The sequence below is a fragment of the Myotis brandtii genome, unplaced genomic scaffold, assembly GCF_000412655.1.
Source record: "Myotis brandtii unplaced genomic scaffold, ASM41265v1 scaffold504, whole genome shotgun sequence".
NCBI classification, from domain to species: domain Eukaryota; kingdom Metazoa; phylum Chordata; class Mammalia; order Chiroptera; family Vespertilionidae; genus Myotis; species Myotis brandtii.
Genome location: NW_005369217.1, coordinates 985,876 through 1,004,347, shown reverse-complemented (window position 1 = coordinate 1,004,347; position 18,472 = coordinate 985,876). Strand labels below are relative to the sequence as shown.

General features: G+C 48.6%; 1 protein-coding gene across 6 annotated transcripts in view; it reads left to right on the top strand.

The window, feature by feature from the left end:
• Positions 1–18,472, top strand: part of CRACR2A (calcium release activated channel regulator 2A) — a 145,425-nt gene that overhangs the window by 109,083 nt on the left and 17,870 nt on the right. For all 6 annotated transcript variants that reach the window (XM_014548360.1, XM_014548359.1, XM_014548362.1 and 3 more), the window contains 5 exons: positions 2,305–2,376; positions 6,032–6,077; positions 8,263–8,369; positions 10,170–10,509; positions 14,140–14,272. In XM_014548360.1, coding sequence (XP_014403846.1) covers positions 2,305–2,376; positions 6,032–6,077; positions 8,263–8,369; positions 10,170–10,509; positions 14,140–14,272 — 698 coding nt within the window. The remainder of the gene's footprint in view (positions 1–2,304; positions 2,377–6,031; positions 6,078–8,262; positions 8,370–10,169; positions 10,510–14,139; positions 14,273–18,472) is intronic.

Genomic DNA, 18,472 nt, shown 5'->3' with positions numbered 1-18,472 from the left:
CGTGGCTGCCGGCCGCCATCTTTGTTGGCAGTTAATTTGCATATCGCCCTGATTAGCCAATGGGAAGCATAGCAGAGGTATGGTTAATTACCCTTTTTGTCTTTTATTAGATAGGATATCCAACTGGATTTATGTTTACTAGACAAATGGAAAAATATGTTTGCATGGATATGTAATATAATATATGTGTGTATATATGTGTGTTGGTATAGCTCCAATGGTCAGCTGGTTCTGTGAGAACAAGGCCAGAGAAGACCTGCAACACCTTCTTATTTAGGAATTGGTTCCTCAGTCAAACCCCCTAGGACAGCGGTTCTCAACCTGTGGGTCGCGACCCCTTTGGCAGTCGAATGACCCTTTCACAGGGGTTGCCTAAGACCATCCTGCATATCAGATATTTACATTACAATTCATAACAGTAGCAACATTACAGTTATGAAGTAGCAACGAAAATAATTTTATGGTTGGGTCACAACATGAGGAACTGTATTTAAAGGGCCAGAAGGTTGAGAACCACTGCCCTAGGAGAACCCAGACCTGAGATCTGCAATGAGTGGTTTTCCAAAGCAGGGGTAAGCTGTCTGCTCCCTCTGCCCCCGGAGAGAAGCAGGACCAGGTGGGGTCGCACGAAGCAGCCAGGCAAGCTTGGCTCCTGGGGCACAGAGGCAGCCAGGAGGCAGCTCTAATTGCTAATCAGAGCAGAATCCTAGACAGGGGTTTGGGAACCTGGTTCGGGTAATGGCAAATATGTTGTTTTTCCCCCAAGTTGAAATTAAATATAATTGGTAATAAAATGTTAGGAATTTGCAGCTCTGCAGGAGCCAGAGAAGTTTTGTTGCTTAATTAGGATTATCTGAGGTGAACTTAGAATTTAATTCAGTCTGTTATTGTTGTAAATTGACTTTATAGTTATTCTATAAAGGGGGGAAAGCCACCACCGATACCTCTTCAGGAACCAGGTCATTGTGAGCTTGGCAGAATCTTATGGACCCAGCAAACTAGTTCTGTTTTCTCCAGCTCAATGACATGGATGGGTGGCCGAGGGTGACTGTCCTTGCCCAGCCCAGGGTGTGCACAATCCAGATGCCCTGACAGCCTATGCAAGTTGACAATGTTATCAGGCTGTAAGATGCTCCCCTCACTAAATGCCATGCTGTGGTTTGGAGACGTGGAACTTTGGGTCCTTTGCATAAACCATGGTGCAGAGTACAGAGGAAAGGATGGAGGTGAAGTTATGAAGTCAACCATGGTTTATTTCCCAGTGTCTCCAGTTCTGCCTTTTTTCCTTTCTTCCCTGAGTGTTGTTGAGTACCTCCCCAACTCACTCCCCTTCCTTCCTTCCTTCCTTCTTTCTTTCTTTCCTTCCTTCCTTCCTTCCTTCCTTCCTTCCTTCCTTCCTTCCTCCCTCTAGCCCTGCCTTCCTTTTTCCCCTCCCCACTCTTTCCTTCCCTCTCTCCCTTCTTCCTTCCTGCTGCTTCTTGTTGACTCTGCCTGCGTGCAGGGCCCTGCAGGGAGGATACAAATGCAAGCAAACTGGACAGGACCCTGCCTCACTACGTTGCCCTCCAGCCACCCATGGAACTTTCAGCTTCTCTCTCCCTCCTCACAACTCCCTATATGGCCACCATGTTCACACTGTGATATAAACAGCTGATTACAACTGATGCATTAAGTCTCTGCTTTACAGCTAGAGATAAGAAATCCTAAGTCAAAGAAATGAGTGATCAATGGTGGAAATCCCAGATATCTGAAAACAGATTGGAGACTTTGGGAGGTGAAGCAGGAAAATGATTCTTTGAGAGCTCCTGGAAACAAACCTAACCAGCACCCAAGGGGAAAAGAATACCAGTTCTGCTCTCACCCTCCAAGACTGGGCTGGAGAAGAATATTGATTCTAATCCCCTGAACTCTGGGGGGCAGGACCGTTTGGAGCCTGGGAAAACAGTGGTTCTCTATCATAGAGTCATGCTCAGAGGTGGCGTGCAAGTGGCTGCAGAATGAGCATGTCTGGGGCCAGGAGGCCTTGATGAGGACCCTGGGTTGTCTGTGTGAGCTGGGAGGGTTATCGAAGCTCTGCCTGTGTCTGTGAAATGGGGTGTCTGTGATGACTAACTGAGGTCATGGCTGTGAGCACTTGCATGTGGCAGGTGCTCTCCAAGGAAGGTCATGTTCCTTGAAACCCTTTGGTCCCCAGCGTGGGCACTGCCTGCTGGTTTCAGTGTGAGGGCTCCCGGGTGCCTCATACCCCATAGCCCCCCCCACCCCCGAACAATCATTCATCTCTGCTGTTTGCCTCCTCCTCAGGGAAGTGTACCGCGTGACGGAGAGTCTGCAGAGGGAGAAGTCGGGACTCCTGAAGCAGCTGGATTTCCTGAGGTGGGTCAGCGCTGTGTGTGTTCTGAGAGCGCATCCCAGATGCCTCAGGTGGGGACCAGGCTGAGTCCTCCCTGCCTACATACCGGAAAACATAGCCGCTGAGAGAGCGCCCTCATTTCCCTGCCCTTGACATATTGTTCAGACACCAAGTACCACCCTCTCCATTATGTTTGGTCCATCTACACACGCCCACTTCCCTCTCCAGTTTATACCCCTGTGGGCGGACTCTCCCTCGTTCTTCTCGGTGTCTCTCACAACACCCTGCACGGCCCTTGTCAAATAGAAGGGGACCTGAATTTATTGAGCATCTACACTGTGCCCGCCATACTACCCCTTTCATCTTCAACAAAACTTAGGAAAGTAGGTAGGGCAGTTGTTAATACAGGAGTTAGCTGATGAGGAAGTTGATATTAGAGAAATGAGATAATTTACCAAAAGTGACACAGCTACTCGCTGGTGGAGCCAGAATTGAGATCCACATCGGGTCGATTCTCTTTATCCTGCCGTATTCCGTTCATGTTTGTTGAATGAGTTCAGGCACACCTCATCTTATTGTCCTTTACTTTGTTGTGCTTTGCAGGTATTGCGGTTTTTTTTTACAAATTGCATGTTTGGGGCCATGGTGCATCGGGCAAGTCTATTGGTGCCATATTTCCACAAGGCTCAAATGATGTGTCGCATTTTTTAGCAATAAAGTATTTTTTAATTAAGGTTTGTACATTTTTTAGACATCATACTATTGCACACTTAATAGACTACAATATAGAATAAAATTATATTTATATGTACTAGGAAACCGAAAAATTCATGACTTGCTTTATGACGATATTCCCTTTAATTGCCATGGTCAGCAATCTGCAGGGTCTGCCTGAAAATGAGTCAAAACAGCACCAAGAATGGCGTTTCCTTCGCCTGCTAAAGCTCGCTGTAACTTCAAAGCTCATTGGTCTGGAATGCGCCAAAAACCCAAAACCAAACCAAACCCCACCAAACCTGTGTGGGAAAGGTGGCATTTTGAGTTCCGCCTCTGAGGTTTCTAAGTGCCTGCTGCCTACCAACCACCTCCTGGGGAGTGGTGACCAAGCAGAAGGACTTCGGTTCTGATTTGTAAAGGGCAAATGCTTTTAAGTCAGGTAAATGATGAAGCTTTTGTTTAGTTTTTTTGTTTGAAAGCAAGGTAAGGTCACTGTGTCTCACATCCATGATGCTACCAGATTGAAAAGTGCTTCAAATTGAATGCCCTTCAAATTTACTGCGCTTAATGCCTGGTTCCAACAGGCCCCAAAGGCCAAGTTCTCATCCACTTAAGAGAAGATGTTGATTCTTAGGAAGGCGTTGGTGAAAGGAAGAGAACAAGATGTTCAAGGCCAAGTTTTTGTGTTTTTCCCCCTTCTTTCTATTATACTTGGAAAAAAAGAAAAGGGCAGATTCAACGTGAGTGAGCAGAGGGGAGTGACAAGGCCGCACTCTGCCAATGCTTGTGGGTCTTTTTAAAGGAGAGCAGCCTTTGTGCAGAATCACGTGGCTGGAGCTACTGCATGGTGACCAAGCTCCGCCTCTGCCAGCTGGTGAGAGCCCAGATGTGGAGGGGAAGCCCCCAGCAGGTTTCTCTTCCACACTGAAGTCTCCAGCTAGTGACCCAGAGCAATGGGGAAACGGAAGTTGAGGAGAGAAAGTTGGGAGAGGAGAGGTGTGGGGAGAACAGTGGGAATGTGGAGGGGTGGTGGTGGTGAAATCAGGACAATGGCCGGGATGTGACCGGATGAGGAGGGGACTGCCCTCCTAAGGGAAATGGAGCAAATGGAAGCAATTTCAGGAACACACCCTTTGCAGCTGCATCTGGTTCTGTCCCAGCACTGCCCCTCATTACTGTGTGTGCCCTTGGACAATTGACTTAACCCGTGGGAGTCTTAATCTCCTGCCCACCTCTTGGGCTTCCTTTGAGACTCAGATGATAGATGTGAGTAGCAATCCCAACAGGGAGTGATGGGAATGAAAGTGGATGCATGTAAAGAGTCTAGCATTTCTTTAAGTACTGAAGCCTCTGCATGGCGGTGGCTGCACAAAGCATGAAACAACAGCAAAGCCCCGAGAAAGATGTTGCTCCCAGGGCTCCCCAAGTCCTCACCCAGATGCAGGGACGCTGTCACTCCTGCACAGAGGGAGGCCATTCCAGCATGAGAAGCTCCCTTTCCATCCTCAGGGTTTATAAGAACCTTCCTCGTCCCTCCCGCTCACTCTGCAGGCCCTGGCTGTGTGCCTGCCTGCTCACCAGATGCACAGCTGGTGCAGAACAACCCCGGGAACTGAGGTCCGTCCTCCGGCCTGTCTCAGACCGGCGCCTGCTGTGTGCAGCTCACTTAGCGGAGTGCCTGCCACGGTCCGTGCCCAGTAAATGGCCATGTTACAGTGATGACAGTCAGACCATGGCTGTGCCCTCCCTTTGGAGAGATCTAAATGTGTTATAATATTTCTTATACAGTATCTCATCCTCCCCTCCCCATCTAGCTACTTTCCATTTCTTTAATCACTTTCAACAAAACTTACAGAAAAATTGTTTGCCCTTATAGTCACTGTCTCCATTTCTTTTCCTCATATTCTCACCCTCTAGTCAGGCTTTTTCTACCACTATTCCACTGAAAGTGGAACCAATGACCAACATGTTAATTAAAATATTGACCAATTCTCGGGCCCCACCCTCGTCCCCCGCAGTCTGTTCTTGGCACTGCGCCTATAGGGCTCCTTTGAAAACCTGGGTCAGATCAGGACACTCCTCTGCCTCTCCACACCCACCCCCCACGGCTCCATCTCTCAATTGGAGGAAAAATCAAAGTTCTTACAATGGCCCACAGGCCATGAACGGCAGGTCGCCCTCCTCCTCTATCTTTTCTCTGACCTTGTCTCCTAATGCTCTCCCTCTGAGCACGCTGCTGCCCTTCGTTCTGTTCCTCATGCACAGCAGGCCTCCCCCAGCCCAGGCTGTGCCCCGGCAGTCCCCTCTGCGTGCCAGGCTCTTGCCTCAAATATCCACAGTGCTCCTCTCTCCTCCTCTGAATCTCTGCTCAGATGCTGCCTTCTCAGCAAGCTCCCCCCGCACACACACACACCTCACCACCTTATTGAAACACCACTCTATCCCTGGCACACTTTATTCCACTTTCCTGCTTTTTCTCAGAAGCAGTTATGCCTGCACTAAAATACAAATTATCTGAGGGCAGAAACTTCTTGTTTTGTTCATTAGTGTAACCTTCATAGGCAGAACGGTGCCTGGCACATAGTGGGTGTCCAGGAGACTCTTGTTGGGAGGATGTAGGCACAAATGAATGGTTCACAGAGGGCACAAGGCCCCAGAGCAACTCACAGGCCCAGAGTGACTCCTGGGCACCCTCTGGGGGAGGCTCCCTGGTGATGGCATAGACCAGTGCATGATCTGAAGGGCATGGGTGCCAGGAGGCCATTCTGTCTATCCCCTTCCTCTGAGCTGATTTACACAGACTACCCTCTGCCATTAACCACAACCCCTAAGGAAAGAGGTTGCATCCGCGCCGGGCCTTCCACAGCACGCCTTCCTCTGTACCACCCCCTGGCGACTACTGCTATTGGCTCAGTGGACCACAAACTCCATGTTTGAACAGATTCCCCTTTTCCATCGCAGGGAAAGGAACAAGCACCTCCGGGATGAAAGGGACATATGTTTTCAGGTAAGTGCCCGGTGCCCCCTCCTCTGGGGAATGACAAGGACTGTGGTCCAGTGGCAGCCAGCGCCTGAGCCGGGACTGGCCGGCAATGTCCTGAGGTTTGGGGTCTGCTTGCTCCTTTCTGTGTGGCAGGACCATGGCATATGCTTTTTAGAAAATAATAAAAATGCAGGGGACCTCCTGGGTAACAGTGTGTTAATTTCCCATGAAGTCACACACTTCCCTCTTAGTATAACAAGGCAAATAATTGGGAGGGTCACACATTTCTTGGATGCAGAAATGGTAGTTCTGTCCTGAGATGACGCAGTTGAAATGTCATGATCACTTTTATTTTGTTTTTTTTTAAATATATTTTACTGATTTTTTACAGAGAGGAAGGGAGAGGGATAGAGAGTTAGAAACATCAATGAGAGAGAAACATCGATCAGCTGCCTCTTGCACACCCCCTACTGGGGATGTGCCCACAACCAAGGTACATGCCCTTGACCGGAATCAAACCTGGGACCTTTCAGTCTGCAGGCCGACGCTCTATCCACTGAGCCAAACCGGTTAGGGCTGTCATGATCACTTTTACATCACAATGCTCGCAGCGTTTTTCTTCATTAAAATTTTTATCTCTTGATGAAAAATTTGCATTTTAATTCAAAATTCAAAATGTATACTTTACAATTTACATAGTAAATTTTATGAGCAATATTTTTACCCTTTGGGGGCCCCTGCTTCTCCAGACCTGAGCACAATACTTACATATTTTCCCAAATAACACAAAATTCTATATTTATTTAAAATATTCCCTTTGGGCTGCATTCAACAAAATCTAGGATCCCACATTCCCCTACTTTCTTCCCTCTTAGCAGCTGTTGGATGCTCTCAAGGGAAGAAAAATGGTGGCAGGACTGATTGATGTGAGATTTTAATTATTAGAATGATCACACCATGAAGTTCATGTGTGTCCTTGGACAAGTCATTTGCCTCCTTGGACCATGACCCTGCCTACCTCATCAGGAAAGGGAATCCCTCTTCTTTATTTTTTCCCCCCAAAATTGTAGGGATTTTTGAGAAAAACTTTTGGCAAGAGGAGGTCTCCCACTGGACCTTTGGCTGAACAGTGGCCTAAATGCAGGCAGCAAGGGGCAGCTGGTTTGCCCTGAATGAAGTGCACCCGGTTTAAACTGCGAATCCTGGAGGGATCTTGTTCCACCGTTTCCTTTCTATCACTGACTGGCAGCAAACACCTCTGCGCCACCTGAGTCCTACCAGAGCAAGGCTTCAGCCTACATGTGTGTTTGATGATGATAATGGTTATTATTTTAGAAGTAACTGCATTTATTTTAAAACTTCCAACCGAATGTCATCCTAATCCCTTGACATTGCTTTCCCTCACCTGCCAAACTCATTTTGCTTTGAAAAGGGAATGGGCTTAAGAAAGAGGGATAAAATCATGTTAATTCTTTTTTTAAAAATCATGTTAATTCTGGGTAATAATTAAAGATTAACTTGGAATCATTATAGTCATATTTGCAGAGGCCCTGGGAGTCCTGCCAATTCCACCACCCCCCCCCCAGGATCATCAGGAATCATGGGGATGGCTGGTTAAGGAGAGATTCCTTTAGGGACTGTTAGGGAACATTGGCAAAGAGGGTGCAAGCCCCCACCACACCCAGGCTCTTCCTTACAGATGTGTGAGCCATTTATCCACACCCAGCCCCCGCCCACAAAAGGTTTGAAATACCCTATGCTAGCTTAGTAGCTGTGGACGGGGGCTGGGTGAACTGATCCTCTGGGCTGGTCTCTTTCTCATGTCCGAGGCTTTGGGAATACCTGGAGCTAGAGCCACACACAGAGTGTGATTTAAAGAGCCAGAGTCTTTTCTGTCCATAAGCATTCTTCCTATGCTTTCCACATCTAGCTCCTCTCACTTGTGCTCTTGCAAATTACCAATAGTCCTGTGAAGGACAATATCATGGACCCCAGGCTCTAAACTGTGTGTTGGCTCATTTGATTAGGTTATTAGACAGGAAGTGGAGGAATTCTGGTGAAAATGCCAGCAGGGAGAGCAGAACATCACTTGCTTATTCAAAGTTTTGTCTAAAGCCTGACCTAGGAGGTGGGAAAGTTGAGCCCTTTTTGCTCAAACTTTGGGACAAACTGGCAGGCATGGATCTGAGGGCCTTTTGTGTTTCTGCAGAAAGATAAGGCAGCCAAAGCAAACACAGCTGCTGCCAAGGCAAGCTGGAAACAGAGATCTGGCTCTGTGATAGGCAAATATATGGATGGCAGAGGGATCCTTAGAAGGTAAGTTGTCCTCTATTTGTTCACTTGTTATCTGTTCGCTGGTCTTGTACTTCTTGGGAGCAGGCCCCAAGCCTGTGCTATGCTGAGTGCAGACTGGCCCTTGGGAAGTGGCACTGGTGGGGAAGCCTGGGGTCAGCTGTGCTCACTCCCCTTGAATCTTGGAGGACATATCCCTTCCTGTTCTGACATCCAAGGAGGAGTCTGGTGCAGAGCAAGCCCCTAGGACAGGCCATTGTCTTTTCTGTCCCTCCCGTCCTGTCCAGTGTGTGCCTGCAGAGAGTGACCGAAGCAGTGCTATAGATCAGCAGAGGAGAGAGAACAAGAGCGGTCAGGGACAGAGATGGAGGGTGTGGCCTGACGATGCCCAGTTGTCAGTTGAGCAGAATGGATACACTTGGTTTTTCAGACACATGACTATTTGGGCTCTAAAGGGCAATTAAAGTGCCCTATGGAATCTCTAAGAGTTGAACTCCTTCACAGACAAGAATAGGGCCTGTGCTTGACTGATTCCTTTCAATGATTCATATTTAATTAACTCAAAGATGACATGTTTTGTTCCTGTTGGATAACACATAATTGCATCCCCAAAGGAGGAGTTTGTTGTTTATTCAGAGACCAGCCAATCCCCTTCTTCTTGTTGGCATGTGCTCCATCCACATTGATGGCCAGAGAGAGGTAGAGGCAGCTGGATCCCTTAGTATTAGATCTGGGGACAAAGTGTGCGAACTTGCTCATCTAGGAGACACTGAGGACAGCAAGCATGCAATACCAGGTGGGCAAAGGGAGGTGGCTCTGGGCTGTCAGTCAGCTGATGAGTCAAGTCTTTGGAGCTGATCATTGTGAATTTCTAAGTATCTGAACAGTGAGATACAATTTTGGAGCTAAGTTTGTGCAATAATAGTTGGCCTGTTGGTTCCTCAGAACAGAATCTATTCATTGATTGATTCAGTCAATAAGCATTTATCAATTCCCTCCTCTGTAGCAGACAGTTTTTTGAGTTCTGTGAAGATTCCAAAGATAAATTAGACATGAGCCTTGCCATTAATGTCTATTATCGAGTGCCTGCAATGTGCAGATACTGCGCTGTGTGCTGGGTATATATACAGTGGTGAGCTAACAGGCTCTAGGGCCACTTCCCCCTGACTGACTTGCAGGGTCACTGAAAGAGAAAGGAAAAGGAAGGAGAGGCAGATCGAGATACTCTGGCTTCCTTCGACCCAAAGCCCGTGCTCTAGTGGGCAGCTGCCGCTGAGCCAGGAGACATCTGACTAGTGGGGACATACAGTTAGTTAGGGCTGGCCTTGGGACCAGAGTTGAGGCTATCTGATTGTTAACCCAGGATGCTTTATTTATGCTCCTTTCTTCACACCCTTTTCTTCTCTATCATAGCATTTCTCACAACTTGTAAAAATGTGTTTAGTTGTGTCATTATTGCTCTAGCCCTTCCACTAAGCTGAGCATTCCTCAAGGACAGGGGAAGTGTCCATTTGTTCATGACTGTGACATTAGCTTTATACCTGATAGATCATCATTATTACCTTCACTGTCATCACCATCATCATCATCACCTTCATCATCATCACCTTCACCATCACCTCCATCAACTTCATCATCAGGCTCTTGTATAAGCGTGTTGAGTGAATGAACTAAACAATGCTGGGTCTGGTTTTCCCTTTTCCAGAGCTCTGTGCCCCCAAGATGTGGTGCTCTTTTGTCATCTGTCAGAAAAGCGCTGTGGCTTCCATATGGATACATTTTACAATTTTCTTCCCCCTCTTCCTTCTTCCCCACCCCAAACAGCCAGTCAGAGGAGGAGGAGGACGTGTTTGGCATGCTGAGGAGGAGAAGCTCCCTGGGCCTGAGTGGGTATCCCCTTCCAGAAGAGGAGCCAGGAACCAGGGAGCCAGGGGCTGAGGGTCCACGCCCCCGGGCACTCCGCAGAATCATCTCCATTGAAGAAGACCCCCTGCCCCAGCTCCTGGATGGCAGCTTTGAGCGGCCGCTGAGCAAATGCCCAGAAGAGGAGGAGGTCTCCAACCAGTGGGTGGAAGGACAAAGCCAGCAGGCCCAACCTTCTCAGGGGGAACTCATGCCCACATCTCCCCGAGGGCAGCCTGTTGGGAAAGAAGCTCTGTCTAAGGTAAGGGCATATCACACCTTGATTTTGGAGGTCACTCCTATGCCATGTCCCAAAGGCAGCTTAGAAAATCAGATGTGACTGGTCTCATGAGTCAACATATTTGTGTCCTTCAAATACTACCTTTCCCTGCTTAGCTGAGTGTCTTGGGGGAGACGCAGGGGTCCTGGCAAATTCTCCTTATAAACTCTGATGTTTGCCCCACTCCCTACCCTATGCTCTTTTCTGATTCAGCGTAAAGCACCAACCCCAGGTCCCACCTAAACTCCCCACCAGGTCTTCCTCTAAACTCTGTGGGGAGAAGGAGGCCATATGAACCATCTTCCTCTGGCTCATAGTGATGATGTTCCACACCTTGTTTGTGACCTAAGCCTAGGAGCCTTCCTTGGGCCCTGACCCCTCCACTTGACCCTCCAAAGCAGCTTTAGAAATGTCCCGGCAGTGTGAAAGAGGCTCCCCTGCACACTAGGCCAGCCCTTTAGAATTAGCCCTTGCCACCTGGAGCATTTCCATGGCTGTATTAGCATGTGTGACAGGAAGACTTCTCTGGCCACTGTGCAGGGACATGTGGTGTCAGTTATCACCCTTGGGTCTGGATTAAGATTCATGCCTATGTGTCACTCCTCTGAAGGGTGGAATGGTGGAGGCCCAGGTCCCAGGGAGGGTGGAGAACTGGTGGCACCCACTGGTGGGTGGGGTCCCTCCCCCTACTTGTCCTTCCACAACCCTGTCAGCGCTATACATGCAGGCATTGGGCACAGATGGGGTTTTCAGTACCCCATGCATACCCCCAAATGTGAAAGAAATGTCAAGAGGCCAGCGGTAGAGGGAAAAGGCTAAGCATTGTGTCTGCTATGGCATTTGATCCTTGCAGTCATCTAATGAGGCGTCGGAGATGTATTCTTCCTTCTGGCAGACTGGGAAGTAAAGTCCAAAGGGGTGCAGCCTGGCCCAGCCTTCTCCCTCTGCTCTCACACATTGAGGCTCCACCAGGCTGGGCTGCCTTCCAGCTGGGGACAGAAACTGCGGCAACGAGGAAATATGATCCACCAGCAGCCACAGCAGCCTCAGCAGAGGCTCTGCTCCTTGGAAGGTGGCATGAGGCAGGCCCTCCGAGCCAGGCTGCTGAGCCAGAAACTGTGCAACCTTTCAGGACAGTAGATTGATAGCAGGAATCATGAACTTATAAATACCACGTCCTTTGAACCAGCACTTCTCCTTCTAGCAATCTTTTCTCAGGAAATAACCAAAGTCAGACAAAGATTTAATGCAAGAATATAAGTGTACTAGAGGCCCAATGCATGAAATTCGTGCAAGAGTTGGCCTTTCTTCCCCCTGCTGCCGGCTCCGGCTTCCCTCCAGCACCCGGTACCCGGGCTTCCCTCAAACCCCCGGGTTCATCTGGAAGGTCGTCTGGAACGATGTCTGGTCTAATTAGCATATTATGCTTTTATTATTATAGATAATAGCAAACAATTGAAAATCTAATAGGACATAAACTATAGCATATTAATTCAGTAGAATATTACACTGCTGTTAAAAATAACATTTAAAAAATAGTGAACCAGAGAAATATTTATAATTTAATAATATATGAAAATGATAAAATTATAATATCTCAAGTCATTCTCAATAAAACATATGCTCATTCATCTATATAGAAAAAAAAGCCTGGAAGAAATGCATCTGAACATGAGTGGTGACCACTGCAGGGCAGTAGGGTAGATTATAATTATTATTTTCCTCCCTACTTTTCTGTATTTCCTAATTCTAAAAAAAAATGCACATATTAGTTTTATTTTTAAAGTGGTGGGAAGGAGATTAGCAGACCTTCCTCCATTCTCTTGCCCCAGTCCGGTTGGCTCACTGTGGATTAGCCCCAGAAGGGACACGGGTTAAGTGCACGAACACTGGGTAGGAGTTTGCTGCATCTGGAAGGTGTGTCCTGCCGCAGCTGAACCATCAATAAGTGTGTTTATCTTCTTTGGCCTGAAAAAAAAAATAGTGTTCTGTCCCATGGTGGGGGTGGGCACAGGGCTAACGTCAGGCACAGCCTCTGCAGCGGGACCTGCTCCTCCTGCCCTGGGCTTCTCATGTCTCCCCACCCCTGGGCCTGAGGACACAGATGCTGCTCTGAGCTTTCGTCTCAAACAATTACAGGGAGACAGAGGCTGAGCAGAGACTGGCAGAGAGCCCATACCCTTGGCACTGCAAGAGTAAAGAAAATGGGCAGGGGTCATAGTTTTTGAGTGTGGAGCATTTTTTTCTTTAAGTTTAAATTCCTGAAATTGACCTTGAATTCCTACTGAAGTGCTGCATGGAATTGATTTCTCCCCAAAAGGCTGTTAGTGGCTTTTCTCTGATACTCAAGTGCTGCTAAGATCTGCTGCCACTCCATTATAGTATTTGCTCGATGAGAGGAGCTAATTCCCCCAAATCCACTTCTAAATAGATTCCAAAGGGTTTCCTCACTTGAACCAGCAGTGCTGGGCTGGGTTTGAAGGCAGGATTGGGGGGAGTGAGCAAAAAGCTCTCCCAAAGGAATGAGGGCTCAGTGGAGAGCAATGACCCTGTGCGGTCGGCAGGTCCTTACTCTGCCTCTCATTCCCTCAGTGTCTAAGCAAGTCCATTCCCCACTGGGCTTCGGCATCCCAGACGAATGGGCAGCGGGCTCAGCCCCAGCCCTCTTGCTGCTGGGCAGGGCAGGAGGAGCAGCAGTGCTGGGGGATTTGAACGCGCTGCCAGTGGCCTGGTGTTAGCATTTCCCCTTCTACGAGGTGGAGATGTCTTGCCTTTGTTCCCAGGGCAAATGGGGATCCTGGATGGAAGCTGATGAGATGGGGCAGAAGAGCAAAGGGCAGGGAGGAAAGAGTATCCCTGTCAGTCTAGGCCAGTGATGGCGAACCTTTTGAGCTCGGCGTGTCAGCATTCTGAAAAACCCTAACTTAACTCTGGTGCCGTGTCGCATATAGAAATTTTTTGATATTTGCAACCATAGTAAAACAAAGACTTATATTTTTGATATTTATTTTATATATTTAAATGCCATTTAACAAAGAAAAATCAACCAAAAAAATGAGTTCACGTGTCACCTCTGACACACGTGTCTTAGGCTCACCATCACTGGTCTAGGCTTTCAATGAAAGGGCAGAAACAAGAGCCCTACCCCAGCCTGGGCTGTCTCTGCCCCTGTGACAAAGATGTCTTTTTTCTATCTCCCCTCCTCCCTGCAAACATATCTCCTATCTCCCCTTTCACCACTCCTGCTTCTGCTTTAAGCCCAGCTCAAGGCGTCTGCGGGGTGGATCCTGGCTCTCCTCCCTGCTGCCCGAGCACTTGGAACATTGTGCTGAGATTGTCTGTTTACACGCCTGTCCCCTTCTTTCCACCACAAGCCAGGCCTTCTCCTCATCCCTGCATCATAGTAGGCAGACAACAGGTGCTGGATGAATGAATGTCCCTCTTCCCCTTGCTGATGCCCTGAGCCCAAAGCTACCTGCATCTGCGGCTGGGTGGTCTCCTGGTGCCAGTGTGGAGGCCAGGTCCCCACTGTCCCCTGCACACCGTAGGGATGGGAGAAGGGCAGGTGGTGGCAGGGGCAGGGCTTGCGGCCACACTGTCTGCCGTCCACAGGAGGAAGGCTCTCTCTCCACCCCAGACCGGCTCTTCAAGATTGTGTTTGTGGGCAACTCCGCCGTAGGGAAGACATCCTTCCTGAGGAGATTCTGTGATGACCGGTTCTCCCCGGGCATGACAGCCACTGTGGGTAAGTTCTCACCCCTAAACTGGGTCCCGCCACCTCTGGGAAGGGGAGGTTGTGAGAAGGGGGCCGAGGGAGGCACTTGGAGCTCAATGGGAGCAGCTGTGGGCCCTCAGGGAGGGGAGGCCAGGTCTGCTTGCTCCACAGTGAGGCTGAGGGACAGGTGCAGTCCATTCCTGCAGAGGGCTAGCTGCTAAGCTCACTCCCAGTGGGACAAGACCACCAAAAGCTTCCCATGTCCAGCTTGAGTAGAACTGAAGTTGCCAAAGATGGACTTCGGCCCTTTTACCTCTCTGAGCCTTTCTCTCTTATTGTTTCTTCCCACTTTCAGCAGGGCCCTGAATCTATGTTCCTGCTGGGGCTTATTCCCTTCCCCCCTCCCCCCACCCCTGTAAAAAGAATAAGAAAATACATATAGAATTAACACCACATAATTAATTTTAAAAAGCTAATTTTATTGTGGGCTTTCCTTGAAAAAAAGTACTAAGTTCTTTTTTTTTTAATCCTCACTCAAAGATATGTTTCATTGATTTTAGAGAGAGGGGAAAAGATAGTGATGAGAGAGAGAAAGAGAGAGAGAAAGAGAGAGAGAGAGAACAGGAGGGATGGAGGGCAGAGCTCTAGATGGCTCCTTTACGCAGATGACAAGACATTACCCGTCCTGCCTTCTGGGCCTGCCGGGTGGCAGCTGGAGTTCACTGGAGAAGCCCATTAGGCGCAGCTATTAGTGGATGATATGGCTTAATGTGCTCCCACTCCTGTGTAATATTTTATTTAGATGGAGGACTTTCTCCCTTCTCCAAAAGTTGCTCATTGCATTGGAATATGTGGTGAGATCACAGGCATCTAGACCTTTTTAGCTTTTACCAAGTTGAATCACCCAAACAAAAAATAAGTCCACTGAGTGCCTACTGTATGCCATTTAACCACACTGATAAGTCAACTATATTTGAAAATATATGGATATATCTGAATATTTACCATGGGCTTTTATATTCATCATTTCACTCTACCTTCATACAACCCTGGGAGGCAAGTGTTGTTATCAGCCCAATGGACAGATCAGGAAACTGAGGCCCAGAGAGGAAAAAATAAGTCCACTGAGTGCCTACTGTATGCCATTTAACCACACTGATAAGTCAACTATATTTGAAAATATATGGATATATCTGAATATTTACCATGGGCTTTTATATTCATCATTTCACTCTACCTTCATACAACCCTGGGAGGCAAGTGTTGTTATCAGCCTAATGGACAGATCAGGAAACTGAGGCCCAGAGAGGTGAAGAGGCTTGTCCACATTCCCATCAGCTGGTTGGTGCAGATAGTGGCCTCCCCTCTGCCCCCACTCCCCTTCTGTTCCATTCCACAGTGTCCTTCGTAACTTTGAGTTGTGTGTGCTCAGCACCCCATGGGTTTTGAGGACACTTCCCTGCCACGGGAAGTGGACTTGATGGGTGCAGGCAGGGGAGGCTGCTGAGGTTCAGTGGGGCATTAGAAGTCCTGGCTCTTTGTCTCTGCTCTGCCACTAACCAGTTATGTGACTTCAGGGGGACACGTTCCCTCTTTGGGCCTCAGTTTTTCTCATCTGAAAAATTAGGGAAATGAACTGGGTCACACAATACTGCTTCCAGGCCTGAGCCTCTGTCCAGGCCATCTTTTACCTTGGGGTGTCTGACAGCTGGCCCCACAAGACAAACTTTTCCTGCCCCAGAGTCCTGACTGGGGAGACTCCATGTTCTTCCGCTCATCCTGAACTGGCCCTTCTTCCAACTTTCCTCTACAGACGGGTCTCCTCCCACCTGCTTCAGGGTGCCATTCTTACTGCTGGGCCTGTTCCTATGGTGTTTCCACATCTGGGATATCCTCCTGTCCCTCCCTTCTGCTCCATTTCACCCCAAAACTGAGAGCACCTCAAGATGAAGAATTGGGACCCTGAAGGGAAGAAGAGCAGAGCCCGTGAACTCATCCCAGAAGAGTCTGGCCTTGTCTGCCCTGGAGAAAAGTGGCTGGGAGTGAGCCAGGTGCACTGAGCTCAGGAGTGAGCATGGTGACACAGGAAGCAATGGCTGAGGAGGTGGACTGGAATTCCTGGGAGATCATTCAGTGGGGTGGGCCCCGACAAGACATGGCTCAAGCACAGACCATGAGAGGCAGGAGGACAGATTCCAAGCGTTTAGGTGCCTCTCCTGTTGAAATCAGGGAATCAGGATCCATTTACATTTCCAACTTGTGTCCCTAAGATGGAAGTCTCTAAAAAGAGAAAACCAGACTAATTTGCACTTCCCAGGGGGCCAATTATGGAAACACCTACAAGTTAGGTGCAGGAACTGCGGCTCAAATTAGTGTTCCAGCTACACAGCAGGCCTTGCTCTGGTGCACCTGTCAGTAGGCACAGTCATAGGAGCCACTTGACAAATGCTTCTGTAAAAGGACAGAAGAGCCACAGAGTCCTGGCCCTGGAGGGCCAAAGCGGTCCAACCCTAGATTGGAGCTCTAGCCAACCACCTGTCCAGGGCAGCAGCCCCTGAACCATGAACACAGTACAAACAGGGACTCAGCAGCCCCTTAAAGCTCACCTCCATCATCAAAGGGGACTTCCTGGCTTCCCACTGCCTCAAAGGACCATGACTGGTACTCGACTCCTGGCTTGTGCATAATGTAAGTTCTACAGTACAACAGTGTGACTTGAGCACCTGCCTGCACCATCTTAGCACCGCATGATTCCTTCACAAGCAGGTGTTTGGGCCTTGTGGGTGTCAAAGGATGGTCTCTTAGAACATCAGAGCTCATTTTGTAAATGAGAAGACTGATTATTAAAGGCAAAAGCTCCCTAGAACCCAGGACTCCGAGTCCAGTGTTTTTCCACTGCCCCACATTGAGTCACCGTCCCTGCTTTTCCCAACAGAATGCACTCTGCTCTTTCTTGGCCACCAGTTGGGTTTCTATCCCACTCCCCATCTCTACAGAGAAATCCCTAATTGTCCCCATGACAACTTGCAGACACTCCCACTCCCACATCCGTCTTGCTCTAAATGACAGCTTGGTCCTGTCTTGTCACCCTTTCTGGAGTCCATCAACCAGCTCTAACTCGTTACCATCCCACAACATAACACAATTCACGGTCACAGAGGCTCCGGATTTCCAGCTGTCATTCAGGAACCAGTTAGGTTGCAAGTTGGAGGTCACCTCCATGTGTTCATTGAATGCTACAGCTGAACAGATCCTGAGCACCAACTTACCCCTCCACACCCTCCATCACACCTCAATTTACAGATGAGGACAGTGAAACTCCCCCAAAATGAGATGAAGCAATGTCATCAAGATCACATAGCTGGTCAAAGGCAGGACTAAGACAGGAACACAACATGGTCGCCTGGCTCCTGGGGTGTTAGAACTGGTGATGGTCTTAGAAGTCAGTGTAGTTCAGGCCCTCAGGTCCCATGTTATTGTGTTGCCTCTTCTATTGGAATTGACTCCTTGTGTCTCTACCTTCCCTTGCCTCTCCCTCCCATGGACTTATCTGCTTCCTGGGCCTGCCTGTCTGAGGCTGCAGAAAGAAGCACCAGTACCTGGCAGGGACTCTCACCAAGCTCACCACAGCACAGAACCTGTTTTTTTCCAGCACTCCTTGGTCCACCTCACTCTCTGCAAGATAAGCATCCTGTCCTCCAGCAAAGCAATCAGCCAATGAGGTAGAGCTCAATCATAAAGAGCTGAGACCTGTCTGCCCCTCTGCCTTCAAGCCTTTCTTTCCACCAAGAAGAAGGCTCTGTCCTTGGGCTTCCCACCTTGGGCTGGCTGGTTTCAGATCAGGCCCTGAAAGTGTGTTGACAGTGCTGGCATTCTCCTGAGTTGTTGCCAGAAAGTAGGCACCCCTTCAGTCTCCCAGAGTATACACTGGGGAAACACTTCCACTTTTGGCTAAGAAGAAAGCTCACCTGGATTCAGCTCCCAGCCAGTTGTAATCCATTTGGATGGAAACACTTAACCCTGGACTTTCCAGATGAAATGAAGCTGCCAGGTGTTTCTGTGCCCAGGATGCTGGTGAAAAAAGAAGAATGAGCCTCAGAGCTGGGTTTGCAACACACTGCAACTGATGAGCTTGGGCGAGGCATGCATCTCTGGATTCTTGTTTCTTTATCTCTCATTGGTGTGGTGGGTGGGGTGGTGTGCATATAGATATCTGTATGCATGTGTATG